Source organism: Archocentrus centrarchus, chromosome 20 (assembly GCF_007364275.1).
Source record: "Archocentrus centrarchus isolate MPI-CPG fArcCen1 chromosome 20, fArcCen1, whole genome shotgun sequence".
NCBI lineage: Eukaryota > Metazoa > Chordata > Actinopteri > Cichliformes > Cichlidae > Archocentrus > Archocentrus centrarchus.
The window spans coordinates 152,954-170,756 of NC_044365.1; the positions used below are offsets into that span (position 1 = coordinate 152,954).

Here is a 17,803-nt window from a genome sequence, read left to right on the forward strand (position 1 = left end):
AATTCCAAATCTTTTGGATGCGAACCTGTTGTGTAACCTACATACACACCAGACGCGCTGCGTTTTTGCGACTAAATTGCCCTCATAAAACGCACTGTGAAAGAAAGGAAGCCGACATCAAACGAAGATGTAATGAGGTTGTGATTTTTCTAAACAAGAGGAGGAAGAAAAAGAGATTCTGGGTTCATCCAACACATTAGAAAGCAGCAGCAGGGAGAGTTTCATAGTTTGATCCAGGAGTTGAAGCTGCATCACGGATGCTTTCGCGCACATTTCATATCATCAGTGGGCAGTTGTTGTTGACAGAGTTGGGATCACATGTGAGGAGGCAGAGAATAATTTCAGACAGCCGACTGACTCAGAACAGCATGTAGCTGTGTGTCTGAGGTAAAATAGTACGAGTTTACTGTTCCCACATCACTGTATATTCAGTACATCAGTGCACGTTTTGAGCTATGAACTCACATGTTGCTAAATGCAGCGCTCTGATTTATTCGCAAAAACGCAGCGCGTCCAGTGTGTATGTAGGTTACACGACAAGTTCACATCCATAAGATTTGAAATTTCATGTCGTTTTTACGCAACGCATCCGGTGTGAAAGGGCCTTTAGAGTGAAAATAAAGCCAGTCATGCAGTCCATGATGGGTGATGTATAGTGGGTTGTATACTGTGCACATTGAGCCATGCATATTGCGATATAATCACGACAGGGCCCTCCTTCTCCACCTCACCTCGGATGTGACAGAGGCCTGGCTACCTGAAATCTTATTCTCCTCTCCTCTCTCCCATCTGGGCCCCTGCTAGCCCCGGGCCGGGGGCGTGCCGCCCTCCCAGCCCCTCCAGAAGCTCCGCCCCTGGTTGGTGAAGAATATGTTTATTAAAGGACAACACTGGAATTCCTAGTACCGGTGTGGTTGTGCGTTTTTGACTGTCTGCTAAGTACGTTTGCCACCTCCTCTTCACCACTGAACACAACCCAAACTTTACAAGACGGTGGAAGGAATACTTCGAAGACCACCTGAATCCCACTGACATGTCTTCTGTAGTGGAAGCTGAGTCTGGGGACAAGGGGAATGACTCACCCATCACTGGGGGTGAGATCACTGAGGTGGTTAAACAACTCCTTGGTGGCAGGACTCCTGGGGTGGACAAGATTCACCCTAAGTTCCTAAAGGCTCTGGATGTTGTAGAGCTGTCTTGGTTGACACACCTCTGCATCATCGCGTGGAGATCTGAGGCGGTGCCACTGGATTGGCAGACTGGCGTCTTGGTCCCCATCTTTAAGAAGGGAGACCAGAGGGTGTGCTCCAACTTTCAGGGGATCACACTCCTCAGCCTCCCCGGTGAGGTCTATGCCAGAATGCTGGAAAGGAGGGTCCACCCGTTAGTTGAACCTCGGATCTAAGAGGAACAATGTGGTTTTCGTCCTGGTTGTGGGACCAGCTCTTTATCCTCTCGAAGATATTCGAGCATGCGTGGGAGTTTGCCCAACCAGTCTACATGTGCTTTGTGGACTTGGAGAAGGCATTCAACCGCATCTCTTGGGGTATCCTGTGGGAGGTCCTGCGGGAGTATGGGGTGTCTGGCCCGTTCAGTCCCTGTACAACCGCAGTTAGAGCTTGGTCCATATAGCCAGCAATTTTTTGGTGTTTAGTTTATTAACAAACTTAGCAGTATCATGGTGTTTGGTGTAGTTAGTGATTGTATTCTGTTTAGTTACCCCTATTGTGTGTTAATGGTCTGATTAGCCAGCATATATACCCATGTGTGTCATTTCTTAGGAGGGTCAGTTATGTTTTGTTTGTGCAGCTAGTTTGTTTGTTCACATTTTTGCCTGAGTTCAGTTTTATTTTTTTGACCTCTTTTATGAGCTCAGTATTTTGTAATTGGGATTTCTTTGGGTTAAAATAACAAACCCTATTTTTTCTAATACTTCCTGTGACTCCTCTTGTTTTTGACTTGGTCTCCCACATGTGGTGTCAGGAGTGGGATCTTTTCAGTTGAGGAGACAGGATTTTTTTCCTGCAGTAATGGCTGAAGAAACTGAGGGTGAAGGTACTAGAAACTGAAGGTGAAGATAGGGAGCCAACTCTGCTTGATATAGCAGGAATTGTTCAGGCTTTCATGGGACAACAGGAAACTTGGGATAAAAAGCAGAGAGAGGAATCTGCACAATGAGAGCAGCGCTTCAAGAGTTTGCAACACCAGTTTTGGCTTTTGCAGACGGAAGTGCAGGCCAGGACAATCCCTGTTCCTGAGCCTATGTCAAATGATCCAGAGCCTGTTGAAATTCCAAATGATTATCAGATTCAAGCAGCATCTCAATCCGAGGGTTCTGACTCAGTTTCCAGCTTAACAGGTCAGTCTGGGCATATTTATCATCCTGAATTGGAAAAATTAACTGCTGAAGATGATATTGAACACTTTCTGACCAATTTTGAGAGAATTGCAGCTGCTTATCACTGGCCCAAGTCATACTAGATTCTGCACCTCATTCCTCTTCTGACTGGTAAGGCTCGAAGTGCATATGTTAACATGCATGTGGATGATTCTCAGGAGTATGTGAAGGTAAAAGATGCCATTTTGCAAAAATATGATTCAATTCAATTCATCCATCCATCCATCCATCCATCCATCCATCCATTCACTTCCGCTTTTCCTGGTCAGGGTCGCGGGGGGGCTGGAGCCTATCCCAGCTGTCATAGGGCGAGAGGCAGGGTACACCCTGAACAGGTCGCCAGCCTGTCACAGGGCCAACACAGAGAGACGAACAACCTTTCACACTCACACCTATGGGCAATTTAGATTAGCCAATTAACCTAACCCCAGTAAGTGCATGTCTTTGGAATGTGGGAGGAAACCGGAGTACCCGGAGGAAACCCACGCAAGCACGGGGAGAACATGCAAACTCCACACAGAGAGAGGGAGAGGCCTGGGCCAAGGTGGAATCGAACCCAGGCCTTCCAGATGGTATTCCATCTGTGAGGCAACAGTGCTAACCACTGCGCCACCGTGCCACCGTGCTGCCCTCAATTCAATTCAATTCAATTTTATTTATATAGCGCCAAATCACAACAAACAATTGCCTCAAGGCGCTTTGTATTGTGGGTAAAGACCCTACAATAATACAGAGAAAACCCAACAGTCAAAACGACCCCCTATGAGCAAGCACTTGGCGACAGTGGGAAGGAAAAACTCCCTTTAACAGGAAGAAACCTCCAGCAGAACCAGGCTCAGGGAGGGGCAGTCATCTGCCACGACCGGTTGGGCTGAGGGGAGAGAAAAGACATGCTGTGGAAGAGAGCCAGAGATTAATATCAATTAATGATTAAATGCAGAGTGGAGTATAAACAAAGTAAATAAGGTGAATGAGAAGAAACAGTGCATTATGTGAACCCCCCAGCAGCCTAGGCCTATAGCAGCATAACTAAGGGATGGTTCAGGGTCACCTGATCCAGCCCTAACTATAAGCTTGATCAAAAAGGATATAAAGGAACTGTATGCAAGGTTTAAAGAATTTTATGAGAAATGGATTCAGCCTAAAAATAAAACTGAAGGAAGTTGTTTAGCTGATTATTTTGGAAAAAAATTTGAGAATGCTGTGTCCTGAGCTGCAGGTCTGGATCAAGGAGCATAATCCAAAATCTGCTGCAGAAACTGCCACACTAGCAGATGTATTTGTAGCTGCCCAAAGTAGGAGCCAGCCATGGAGCAACAGTGCATTGAGGGTTGATAGAGACTCACGCCGGCCACAGCCCTCTCAGCACCATCAGAAGTCAGCAACAGGTGTGGGTAAGCTCCCTTCAAATGCTTTCAAGTCAGGTAAAAGACCGCCTGTGTGTTACCTCTGTGGACAGGAAGGTCACACCAAGCCTGTCTCCTAAGAATCAAAGCAAGTTATCTCAGATGTGTTTTGTGCCTCACCAGAATGTGGATATTCAACCTGAGCTAAAGCATTCCAATAAAATCACCACGGTGAAGATTTGTGAACACGAAATGGATGCTTTAATAGATACTGGTAGCACACAGACTCTGATGCACAGGAAATATGTACCAATGGGCTATACATATCCTTCTGAAACAATATCTGTTTGCTGTGTACATGGAGATTAAAGATTGTACCCCACTGCTGATCTGTTTATTGAGGTGCAGGGGTCTTCCTATTTGTTAAAGGTGGGGATAGCTGATAATCTACCCTATCCTGTAGTTCTTGGGGAGGCTCTGCCAGTTATCTATGACTTATTAAGGGGAGTGCAGAGCTGTAATGCTGCTTTAACAAGGGCCCAAGCTAAAAACCAGGATGAAGATTATGCAACACTTAGTGCTTTAGCCTTCTTTGAGGCTGAGCTAGAGACAGTACCTGGGAAGTCTCAGAAGACGCGCAGTCAAAGAAGGTGTGAAAAATTTCAACATTCAGTTGGAAAGGCCTCAGTTGAGGTTACTCCAAATATGCCTTTTTGTCATGGTCATGGTCCTTGGCCGGTGGCCCAGCGTTTTGAGTTTCTGTTGTGTCGCTTTCTTTTGTTGTATTTTCAAGTTGTTTCTTATAGTTTGTTGTTTGAGTGTGTGGTTTTCCTTTGTTGTTTCTTTGTGTAATGCTCAGTTTGTCAGGTTTTCAGTGTTAGGTCTGCGTCTGTTATGTTTAGTGAGTTCCTGTTTTATTTTGACGATCTTGTGTTCCCTGTGCTTTGTGTTTAGTTTTGCTTCCCCTTTGTCATTAGGTTAATTTGGTTCACCTGTCGTCCCCTGTTGTTTCCACTTGCCCTAATCCCCTTGTTTGTATTTAAGCCCTTAGGTTTCCCTCTGTTCCTTGTTCGAGTCCTCGTCATTTTTTATGTCTGTGTGACATTTCTGCTGTTGCTTTCCTGTTTTCGAGTTTTTCTAGTTTGCTGTTTCAAGTTTTGAGTTTTCAAGTTTGTATTTCTAGTTTCGGGTTTTCTTTGTATGGCTGCCTTCAGTTCAGCCTTCTCAGTTTATGACTTATTAAATAGAAGAAGAAGAAGAAGAAGAAGAAACAGCCTTTATTGTCCCACAGAGGGGAAATTTGGGTGTAACAGCAGCCACAGTTATTATAAATATAAATAAAAATACAATAATTTACACTATTAAGAAAAGAATATATATATTCAAGATTCAAGATTCAAGAAGTTTATTGTCATGTACACCGCAAAACACTGTGGTTATGCTGAGCAATGAAATTCTTACTTGCGACTGCTTTACAAACAATTGAAATAAGCAACTAAGTTAAAATAAAATTTAAGAACTAGTATATTAGGAAAGTAAAAGTAGAAAATAAAAATAAATAAATAATAAAGCAAGTGCAATATATACAGATATATACAGATGAAAGAAAGGCAGGTAATCACAGTTTGGTAATCAGTCAGTGGTTCAGTAGCCTGATGGCCTGTGGATAGAAACTGTTTTTTAGTCTGGTTGTTCTTGCTTTTACACTCCTGTAACGTCTGCCAGACGGCAGGAGTGTGAACAGTGTGTGCTGTGGGTGGGTACGGTCCTTGATGATGTTGTGTGCCCTCTTTATTACCCGGATATTATAAGTGTCCTGTAGTGATGGGAAGGCAGCTCCACAGATGAATTGTGCTGTTTTGATGACACACTGGAGAGCCTTCCTGTCCTGACTGGTGCAGTTTCCATACCACACCGTGATGGAGTTTGTCAGGATGCTCTCCACAGTGCATCTGTAAAAGTTGCTGAGGAGCTTGGGGGATAATCCGAATTTCCTCAGTTTCCTTAAGAAGAAGAGTCTCTGCTGAGCTTTCTTGACAGTCTGTGTTGTGTTGTAGGTCCAGGTGAGGTCTTCACTGATGTGGGTGCCAAGGAATTTGAAAGTCTTCACTCTCTCCACCTGAGTCCCGTTGATGAATAATGGAGCATGCTGGTCTCTTCTCTTCCTCGGGTCAATAATCATCTCCTTAGTCTTCTCTGTATTTAAGGAGAGATTATTTTCCTGGCACCAGGACACCAGCTGGGCCACCTCTTCCCTGTAAGCTGCTTCCTCTCCCCCAGTAATCAGCCCAATGACGGTGGTGTCGTCAGCAAACTTGACGATGGAGGTGTTGCTTTGGGAGGGGATGCAGTCGTAGGTGAAGAGGGTGTACAGGAGAGGACTGAGCACACAGCCTTGTGGGGTCCCAGTGCTCACTGTCTTTGTTTCTGATGTCCTGGTACCAACTCTGACTGCCTGAGGTCTGTCTGTAAGGAAGTCCAAGACCCAGCGGCAGAGGGAGGGTGGTATTCCGAGGGTGAACAGCTTTTCAACCAGCCTGCTTGGGATGACAGTGTTGAAAGCTGAACTGTAGTCTATAAACAGCATTCGAACATAAGTGTCCTTATTTTCAAGGTGTGAGAGGGCTGTATGGATGGCTGCATTAACAGCATCATCAGTTGAACGGTTCTGACGGTATGCAAATTGCAGGGGATCTAATGTGTCTGGAATGGATCCTTTAATATGGGACATGACCATATATATATATATATATAAAATCAACAAACAAGATTAACCTTAATACTACTAATAATAACACTATATACAATGTACATGATGTGCCTGTGTGTTGAACCTTAACAGGCCGGACTATTTACAGTATATTATATATTATCCTACATTGTGTAGGCTATTGTGGTTTTTGTTGGGAGCAGTGATGGTTATAAAGTCTTACAGCTGCTGGGAGGAAGGATCTGCGGTAACGCTCCTTTGTGCATTTAGGATGCAGCAGTCTGTCACTGAAGGAGCTCTCCAGCTCAGCAACAGTTTCATGCATGGGATGGGAGACCTTGTCCATCAGTGATGTTATTTTGGTCAGAGTCCTTCTGTCTCCCACCACCTGCACTGAGTCGAGAGGACATCCTAGGACAGAGCTGGCTTTCCTGATGAGCTTGTCTATCCTCTTCCTCTCAGCTGTAGACAAGCTGCTGCTCCAACATACTGCTGCATAGAAGATGGCTGATGCCACCACAGAGTCATAGAAGGTCTTCAGGAGTGTCCCCTGCACTCCAAAAGACCTCAGCCTTCTCAGCAGGTAGAGTCTGCTCTGACCCTTCCTGTAGAGCGCATCAGTGTTATGAGTCCAGTCCAGTTTATTGTTTAGGTGAACACCCAGGTACTTATAAGAGTCCACTATCTCAATGTCCACTCCCTGGATGTTCACCGGTGTCCGAGTGGTGGGTCTGCGCCTGCGGAAATCCACCACCAGCTCCTTGGTTTTAGCGGCGTTGATCAGGAGGTGGTTCCGCTGGCACCAGTCCACAAAGTCCTGAGTCCACTGTCTGTACTCTGAGTCATCCTCACCTGTGATGAGGCCAACTATGGCAGAGTCGTCAGAGAACTTCTGCAGATGGCAGCGTGGGGAGTTGATGGAGAAGTCTGCAGTGTAGAGGGTGAAGAGGAACGGTGCCAGCACAGTTCCCTGTGGGGCCCCCGTACTGCAGACCAGCCTGTCAGAGACACAGCCCTGTGTCCTCACGTACTGTGGGCGGTCAGTGAGGTAGTCCAGTATCCACTCGGAGATGTGGTGGTCCACTCCTGACAGTTCCAGCTTGTCTCTCAGAAGTCCTGGCTGGATGGTGTTAAAAGCACTGGAGAAATCAAAGAACATGATCCTCACAGTGCTTCCAGGCTTCTCCAGGTGGGTCAGAGCTCGGTGCAGGAGGTAGATGATGGCGTCATCCACCCCGATGCCAGGCCGGTAGGCGAACTGCAGCGGGTCCAACGAAGACGACACCATGAGGCGTAGATGGTTGAGGACCAGCCTCTCGAGGGTCTTCATTAGATGCGATGTCAGGGCTACCGGCCTGTAGCTGCTAAGATCCTTTGGATGTTTGGTCTTTGGTACCGGTACCACACAGGAGGTCTTCCACAGTTGTGGTACTTTCCCCAGCTTCAAGCTCAGGTTGAACATGTATCCCATGATGCCACACAGCTGATCTGCGCAGCACCTCAGGAGCCTGGAGCTGATGCCGTCTGGACCTCAGGAGCCTGGAGCTGGTGCCGTCTGGATAAAATTCCAGACGGACAAAATCCCAAGTTTCAATCCTGCACTCTCCTGTGTCCTGCTCTGAGGTCTCTCTTGCTTAGTTTGCCGCAGCAGTCGTGATACTTTTGGCTTCCAAATACCCATGAACATTAGGCAAATGCAGCAGGATGATCCAACTTTGTCTGCCATACTTTTGAGGGCTAAGGAGAAGGAATATGCTGCAGGATCTGACACAAATAAAGAGTAGTACATTCTACAAGATGGCATTTTATATCACCAACATGGCCAGGCTAAGCAGTTAGTGGTCCCTAAAGTGGCTCGTGAAACAGTACGTACTTTGGGACACTATTCCCTGGGCTGGCCACCTTGGGAAGCATAAGACCACTGCTCGCATTAAGCAATATTTTTTCTGGCCTGGTTTATGCTCAGATGTTGGTCTGTTTTGCAGAAGTTGCCCCCAGTGTCAGAAGACTTCAATTAGAGTGCCAACTAAAGCACCACTCCACCCTCTCCCAATCATTGGCACCCCATTTCAATGTCTTGGCATGGACATAGTTGGTCCTGTGGAAAAGAGTAAAGCTGGAAATCGCTTTATGTTGGTGATTACAGACTATGCTACAAGATATCCCGAAGTCTTTCCATTAAAAACTGTCAAAGCAAACGTTGTGGCTTCCTCACTGATTCAACTTTTTCACTCGATTTTTTGGGTTAAAATAAAAAACCCTATTTTTTCTAATACTGTACGTCCTGCGACTCCTCTTGTTTTCGACTTGGTCCCCCACACTACCCTCACCTATGGTCACGAGCTTTGGGTAGTGACCAAAAGAATAAGATCACAAATACAAGCAGCAGAAATGAGTTTCCTCTGAAGGGTGGCTGGCCTCTCCCTTAGAGATAGGGTGAGGAGAGCAGCCATTTGGGAGGGGCTCAGAGTAGAGCCGCTTCTCCTCCACATCGAGAGGAGGCAGTTGAGATGGCTCGAGCATTTGACTAGAATGCCTCCTGTGCGCCTCTTGGGTGAGGTGTTCCAGGCGTGTCTGGGAGGAGACCCCGGGGCAGACCCAGGACACGCTGGAGAGATTATATCTCTCAGATGGCCTGGGAACACATTGGGGTCCCCCCGGATGAGCTGGTGGAGGTGGCTGGGGAGAGGAAAGCCTGGGCTTCTTTGCTTAGGCTGCTGCCCCAACGACCGACAATAAGCAGAAGAGAATGAATGGATGGATGGCTCTTTTGTTGAGTTTTTATTACATAGTCACTCTTGCGCCTTGAATCCTGCACCTGACAAAGTATGAAACATTAAATCTAACACCAAAACTAACGAAAACTAAACTAAAACTAAAAAAAGCAAGTAAAATCGCTCTGAAAACAAACTAAAACTAACTGAATTATAGAAAAAATTGCAAAAACAAGATAAAACTAAACTATAATATAAAATACAAATCTATTATAACTCTGCAACTGCCTAGTATCTACTATTTTGTTTATGTTAAAATAAATGTGCTGCCATTTTGTGCCATTGAGGTTGTACTGAGTCGAAATTTTTTTATCATAAAAAGATTTTGATATTTGAGCCTTTTGCCTTCATTCACACTGAGCACAGGATGGACTGAAGATTTTACTGGTTTTGCCTCAAAACAAAACATTATTCATTAAAAAAGTAGGTAAATTACTATGAAAAAAAAAGGCACCTCACCATTGGCTGTGAAATTAAATTACTAAAACGTATTATAGGATCCACATTTTAAAAGAAAAGTGTCCAGGCAGAGTCAGAGGGTTTTGCATCTGAACTCTTCATGTTTCTATATTCCTTTAAAAAATCTACAACAAAAATACTTCTGAAAAGTAGATTGTGCAGAGATAAACTCGTTGCTGTTATGTAACATTTTATTGTTTCCCGTGCTTATCATATCTATAATGAGAACAACTGCACACAATTGCAGTGTTTCCATAACAACCACCAGCATTATAGAGAAGAACATGTAAGTGCAAGACTTGCACATCACATCATTAAAAATATTGAATTTGAAGCTTGTTAGAATTGTGCAACTCTGTTTTCCCATCTTTGCACAGGTTAAAACTAACTGCACCTATTTCCCATTTTCCAAGCAAATATAAAGAAATGAAAGGTGGCTCAAGACTTTTGCATACAGATTTGGTGACCTAGAAAGTCTTTGTCTTTACCTGCTCCAGCAGCTCCGCAAGAGAAGACGCCACCAAACTTCGCCGCCGTCTCCGGCTGTAGTTGCAGACTCTGAAACAGCGAGGCTGAGTCAAGGGCAGGATCTGGCAAGAGGTGGTGGTCTGGACTGTGGACATGGACCTGTCGGTCATTCAAAGATGACTAAATTACTGTATAAAGATTATCCACATCTGGATATATTCTGTACTTTTCTTAAGTGTAAAGTCAATCCAGTACTGTTGCTGTTATATCCTTAATTTTTCCAGGAAAAAGTCTAATTGAGATTAAAATCTCCTTTTCAGAGACAAAACACAGCAGAGATTTTTAATTTTAACAAACACATCGTAAAATACCCATTTTATCATCGAAAACTGTTTTTTTTTTTTTTTTTAATCCTGTCATGTCTGGCATTTTTCACAATCGGAATGATGATCCGAATGCACTGATGTACCAAACATATTTGCTTTAACAAGAACAGCTCTATAAGTTTCTATAGGCTATTCTTGTTAATGTTTGTATTTTTATTTATTTATCTTTTTATTTAGCACACACATACACACACACACACATACACACACAATTTCATTGTTTGCAGTAATGTGTGTGTATGCACCTCTGTCATGCAATGTACTCAATAATGAGGGCAAGAAACTGCAACCATGCCCCCCCGCGATCCAGAGGCGAATAGGGAAGGACCCAGGGGACCCAGGCCATCCACAGCCTAGGAGCTCAGAAGACCTGAGGCCACACATCCTGACAACCGAGTGCACACCCCAGAGGAGGAAGGAGGGAGACCACAGACGGAGCCCCCACAGTCAAAGGGCAAGAGTCCAAAGAGCCAGAGGGGACAAGCAGCCCCCCCGGCAGGCCGGCACCCCCTAGCACGAGCCGAGCACCCGGCCCCCGAGGCCCCAAGCGCCCAAGAGCAGCCCGACACCTGGCAGAGCCCCCCCGCATGCCAAAGAGGCCCAAGCCAACCCCAGGCCACAGCCGCCAAGGGACCAGGTCAAAAAACATGCCGAGACATCCGGCCCCACACCCCCGGGGCGGTAGTGACAACCAGTGGGGAGCAGCGTGGAGCGGTAGGGAGGGGTAACTCCCACCCTCCGCATCCCACAGGTGCCAAGGCTCGGCAAGCCACAGACCCAGGCCCAGCTGTCCGCACACACACACACACACACACACACACACACACACACACACACACACACACACACACGCACATCCACATGCACCAGTCACACACTCATGCACACACACGTAACATACATGGACACCTAATACGGGAGAGCGGGTACCAGCACAGAGCCAGCGGCAACCCAGGGAAGCAACCAACCCAGCCCCGAACAACAAGCCAGTCCCCATCCCAGGTGGGGTGCATGAAACTGGGGTGTAAGAAGACCCGTCTGCCCCCTCCTCCCACTCATCGTGTGGGGCGATGTGAGTGTATGTACTGAGAAGAATGTGTATGGCTGTGTGAAAACTGCAGTGCTATTAAAATTGGAGGGACAGATGTAACATGAGCACTGAATAACAGCGCCCATCCACACTGCCCCCCCCCAAGGCCCTCAATGTCTAAAATGTAAATAAAATTGAGGAGCAGGTAGCAGTGAACAGACAAGTGGGGCCACCTCAGCGGTGCCACCCACTAACCACTGTGTGACACACCTGCCCCCCAAGGCCCTACATGTGCATAATGTGATGTTTAACTGAGTGGGAGGAGGGAAAGGGTCAGGATGAATATGACCGGGAGGCAGAGGACTACCCCCCGGAGGAAGAGAGCCAGCTAGCTACTGGCTCACTAGGCACCCCAGTGAGAGTTTTGTATTGTATAAGTTGTAAATCTGGACTTTTAGTCATTTTGAAAGTGTTTAAACAAATTTGTGTCCAGAAGTTTTCCTCTGGGTTGATGGAAAGATCTCACTCCCATTTTGTAGTTGGGAAGGATATTGAATCATTAATTTTTAATAATAACATAGAATAGAATAGAATAGAATAGAATAGAATAGAATAGAATGCCTTTATTGTCATTATACAGGATGTACAATGAGATTGGAGGACCACTCCTGCTCAGTGCCATGTAACAGAAAATCAAACTCTCTAAAATAAAAATATTATGAAAATATTATAATCTAGTATGATCAATATAATCAAGAGATATACAGAAATAAACAATGTGTAAAATATACAAAAAATAGCATGTATAAAAATATATACATACATTGGTGCATCTGTACATTGTAAGAAAAGTAAATATGTGTATACATATAATAATGAAGATGATGAATATTGCACTTGGTGAATGAATATTGCACTAGTGAATGAATACTGGATATTACACAATATAGGAATGTCAGATATTGTTCAGTATGAATAATATAATATTGCACAGTTACAGTGGGTGAGTGTGTGAGTTCAGGGTGGTGATTGCTCTGGCGAAGAAACTGTTCTTGAGTCTGTTTGTTCTGGCTTTGATGCACCTGTAGCGCCTGCCAGAGGGCAGCAGGTCAAACAGGTCAAAGCCAGGGTGTGAGCTGTCCTTGATGATGTTCCTGGCTCTGCTGATGCAGCGGGAGGTGTAGATGTCCATCAGGGAGGGGAGAGGGCAGCCAACGATTCTTTGTGCTGTCTTGACTACCCTCTGAAGCCTGACCCTGTCTGCCTCAGTGCAGCTGCCGTACCATACTGTGATACAGTATGTCAGCAGGCTCTCAATGGATGAGCGGTAGAAGGTCAGCAGCAGGTTTGAGTCCAAGTTGTTCTTCCTGAGGACCCTCAGGAAGTGAAGTCGCTGCTGAGCCTTCTTGATAACAGCTGTGATGTTATCTGACCAAGAGAGATCAGCAGAGATGAGGACACCAAAAAACCTGAAGGTGTGGACCCTCTCCACACGCTCGCCGTTGATGTAGAGGGTGATGTAACATATATTTTTGATAATAATTTAGGGGTATAAAGATTTAGAAATTCTGTTACAATACAGGGGTTTCTAATTTTAAATTATTTAAATTAAACCTTGCCTGTATGATGGACCTCAACTGCTGGTATTCAAGAAATTTGCTATTGCTAATTTCATATTTTGAAATAAGTTCTTCAAATGAAATAAAGATCCCATTATGAATAACATGTTCTAAATTCTTTATTCCTTTCTCTTGCCATGTTGAAAAATTCACTACTGTCTTTTTCTGACATATATCTGGATTGTTTCAAATGGGTGTCAGTTTACATGGGATAAATGAAGACTTTGTTATCTTTAAAAATTCCCACCAGGCTGTCAGAGAGGTGTTTATGTTAAGACTTTTAAAGCAGTTATGCTGTTTAATACTGATGCTAATGAAAGGTAAGTCAGAGATTTTCACTTTTCCACAGAGTGTTTGTTCTAGATCCAGCCATGCACTGTAAAAAAAGAAAAGTTGAGTCAACTTAAAAAAGTAAAGCAACCAGCTGCAAAGCTTTTTTGAGTTTACTCAACTAAGGGCTAATGAGTTATGTCTACTTAAGTTGAGAAGTTCACTCAACTTGAGTTGAGAGGTTCAGTTAATTTAAGTTGCGAAGTTCAGTCAACTGAAGTTGCGAAGTTCAGTCATGATGTTATCTTGTGTTTTTCAAACTTAAGATTGCTATTCAGAGCTACTCACGTACTTAAGTCAAATATATTTAAATTAGTACATTTGACCAAACTGCAAACTTCATTTAAATTGAAAACATATAGTGACAACTCTGAAGCATTCGGAAGTGTATCGAGGCTTCGAAACAATCTGAAACCCATCGCCACAGTGACACCTGCTGTCCAATTTTGTTATCGCCACATCTTGATAATGCTGTTCAATGAAACAGTGACACAGATGCACCATGCACAAGTCCAAACTAACTACTGATTATACCTGACTATCAATGATTAGGATCAACACATGTTTTAGAGCAGTGGTCACCAAGATCCTTGAACTTGACCCTGAACAAGGCAAGATCTACCTGTTGAAGCACTGAACATAAAAAAAAAATAACCCAAATACTTTCCAACTCTAGGCTTTTATTTATGTAGTGAATGTGTTGTTCATAGTGGACAAAAAACCCCCCAAAAAACAGCTTATTTCTAATAGTACAAATGTAGTACCATTACCATGACCAAACCTGCCTCATGGAAATTACTACATTTACTGTTGTTCATTCTTTTTTAACAGAAGGGGGTAAATTAACACATATTTGTAATGAACAGATAACACACACTGCCATTTATATAATTTTCCTGGTTGAACTTTACTAAAGTTGCTACATTTCCTTTTAACGTGAAATAGCAGGATGCCTGGCAACAACTCCCCTAATCAAATACATTGAATGTGGTTCTGAACAATCTTATGCAGTATCATTTTTACACAGAGCCAGAAGGAAAAGCTTCTCCAGAAAAGCTCATTCGAGTCAATGTGATGGTTGGGAATGAACACTTTATGTAAGTTTTTTGTTTGGCTCATAGGTGCAGACAGCCAGTCTGATGCAGTCTGTGAGGTGTCTGTCAGTGAGGGAGCTCCTATAATTTGACTTAATTCTGTGGGAGTGGCGCAGTGGGTAGGTGCTCGCCTTACAGCCGGAAGGTTGCAGGTTCGAGCCCCTGTCCCTGCGCTGCGTCCTTGGGCAAGACACTTAAACCACATTGCCTAACGGTAGCGCCAGTCTCTGGCTGCATGACTGCAGATGTTCGTCTCTGGATTATTTTCATCTGTGAAAATGCCATCTCACAGAGGTAAGTGGAGCCAAAGTAGGCACTCAATTTCAGTGCACATGTAGTGAGAAGAGGGAACTTCTCTCTGCTTACAAGTCCCCAAAAGTCATTGTCCTTTGATCTGGCTTTCAGTTCTGTCATTTTGCAAATCAATTATCTCCATGTCCACACCAGTTTGTAATGCAAATGCATGATGAAATTTTGCTGCTGTCTGCTCTACGTTAATGTGCTGAAAGGAGTTTGAGACAAATGCAGCAATGTCCTCCATGACATTTAACTCACCAAAACGCGAACCAAACTCTGCTTTCACTTTGTCCAGATGTGAGCAGTACTCCTCAGGATGGAAAGCACCCTGGTCTTTGATTGTTTGAGAGAATTTTTCCAGGTTCGGAAAATGTGTTAGCTTCCTGGTGTTCAGATGTGTCTTCCAAACACAAAGTTTAGCTTTGAATGCATTTACTGCACTTATCATGTGGGACAGGTGTTTGTTTTTTTCCTGGAGTTCAGTGTTGAGGGCATTCAGTTTAGCGGTTAAATCCGTCAAAAACCCCGGATCAAGCAGCCATGCATCATCAGACAATTCTTTGTGCTCCTCATTCCGAGTTGACAGAAAAGTCTTTATCTCTGGAATTAAATCAGCGAACCTCTGCAGCACTTTGCCACGACTCAGCCAGCGAACGTCAGCGTGGAGAATTAGGTCTCCATACGCAGCATCAAGCTCATCCATTAACGACTTGAATAAGCAGTGTTGCAGAGCTTTTGCTCTAATAGAGTTGATCAGTTTGACTACCAATGTCATGACATGAGAAAAGCCCAAGGCTTTCCCAATCAAGGCCTGTTGATGAATCATACAGTGGTAGCTCATAAAGTCTGGGAAATCGGGATCATTGCAACACAGTGCTATAAACCCCAAGCGCACACCCCGCATCCATCAGTAGTGATCTTTACCAGTTTATGGATGGGAATGTCATTTTCACATACATATTTTTTAAAGTCCTTGAAAATATCCTCACCTCTTGTTCTGTCCTTCAAGTGCAAAAGAGTGAGAAAGTCCTCCTTTGTTGTAAAATCCTGGAAAGCCGTTCTCACAAATACAATGAGTTGCGCTGTGTCGGTTACATCCAAAGATTCATCCAGTTGTAGAGAAAAATATTCACAAAGTGACAAGTCCTTTAAGACCTGTCGATCCACGTCCTCCGATAGTGATTCTACTCTTCTCGTCACAGTTGCAGGGCCAAGCGGGATACTCTTGATTGCAGCTCTGATTTCATCTTTGTTTTTGAAGTCCTTAAAAATTGTGTTTGCTATGATAGTCATTGCCTCCCTAAATAACTCCCCATCGGTAAATGGCTTCTTGTTTTTAGCCAAAAAATTACTTACACGAAGTGATGCTTCTGTTGCAGCTTTATGTCGTGCAGTCGGTATAATGAAGAGTGACCGCTGGGCTTTCAACTCCGATTTCAGCTCCAAAACTTTCCTAGCACGGATAGCAGTCTTTGGTAGGAAGAGTTCCTTGAATTTTGGGTGGTTTGTGTTGTGGTGCCGCTCCAAATTTCCTCTTTTACTCAATGCTTGAGTTTGGTGACATAACATACAAATACACTTGTCTTTAACGTAAAAATAAATTCATCCTCCCATTCTGGATGAAAATGGTATTTTTTTGACTTCTTCCGCAGGGCCTCTGCCATTTTGGCAGCCTGCTACCTTGCAAAGCTGCGTCTTGTGATTGAGTGAGTGATTATCTAAAAAAGCACAAAGTTTTCATTGGTTGCTATGGCTATGGGAGGGGAGGGTATAATAAATAAATGTCTAAATTAAAAAAAACACTAAATCTTTTCCTTCTTTAAAATAAAGACTAACACTAAGTCTTCACACACACAGCTTCCTCTGCAAAGTCTAAAAACTTCCTGAACAAAATTTGAAACACAGCTGATTTGAACCAGGTTACACAAGACATTTATCTGATCCCCAGATTTCCAGAAACTTTGATCCTAAATTTACTTTAACAAACTGACCTCATCAGTGTCTCTTGCAGCAGCATTTTGGCATATTTCACTCCAGACTGGATGGTCAGCAGTGCCATTGTGAAGTGAGAAAATGAGCTGAAGGAAAGCTTCAATAATCCTGTTTAGACCACAGAGCCACTGCAGCTGAGAGAAACTAGGGATAACCCATGAAAAACCAAAAGTCTGTGATTGGTCACTGATGAGAGCAGAGAGCCAGTAGGATTAAGGAAACTGCAGCAGCTGCTTTCAAAGACATGTCCAATTAAAATGAAGGAATGCTGCTGGAAGATGGAGTTTAAACAGCAGGAATCAGATCAAAAAGATTGTACCAAGGGTAGAGAGTATATAAAGTATGCAACTTGTATGCAAATAAATGATGAGTGTGTATCATGGGATCAAATCAGAGTCACCAGTTAAAAACAGTAGAATGATCCAAACACCTTCATGTGATGGTTTTATTGGAAATGTATCTTTAGAATTTATTCATGGACTGGCAGGTCTGTTTGATCTGCAGAAAAGGAAATCCTGGGACTATAAAAATGAACACAAGCACTGTTAGAAAAAATGGGAGATTTAAGAAGTACTCAGAGTACTCAATGTAGTAACTGAAATATTCCATTAATGGTAAAAGTTCTGCATTCGACTTACATAAAAGTACAGACAACTGAATGTACTTTAATCTATGAAAAATAAAAGTACTTCATTCTGCAATGAAATTTGCCCTGCTACTTTATTGTGGTGCTTTAGGAGCTTTTTGGAGGAAATTTAAGTACTTTAATGTAAGCAGGTTTCAGTCTGAAGGTTCCCAAACTAAGGCTTGAGCCCCTTGAAAGGGTTAGGAGATAAATTTGTGGTACACAGCGGGAAGCGTTGGGTCTCCAGTCTGTGATTTAGGGTGAGATGTCTGTAT

General features: G+C 43.8%; 1 protein-coding gene across 1 annotated transcript in view; it reads right to left on the reverse strand.

Annotated features, from left to right (window-relative positions):
• Positions 1–16,970, reverse strand: part of cidea (cell death inducing DFFA like effector a) — a 68,192-nt gene extending 51,222 nt beyond the window's left edge. Inside the window, exons 1-2 of the mRNA XM_030757060.1 lie at positions 16,903–16,970; positions 10,176–10,314 (exon numbers count right to left, since the gene is read on the reverse strand). Of these exons, the coding sequence (XP_030612920.1) occupies positions 10,176–10,314; positions 16,903–16,970 (207 nt within the window). The remainder of the gene's footprint in view (positions 1–10,175; positions 10,315–16,902) is intronic.
• Between the last annotated feature and the right edge of the window lie 833 nt (positions 16,971–17,803).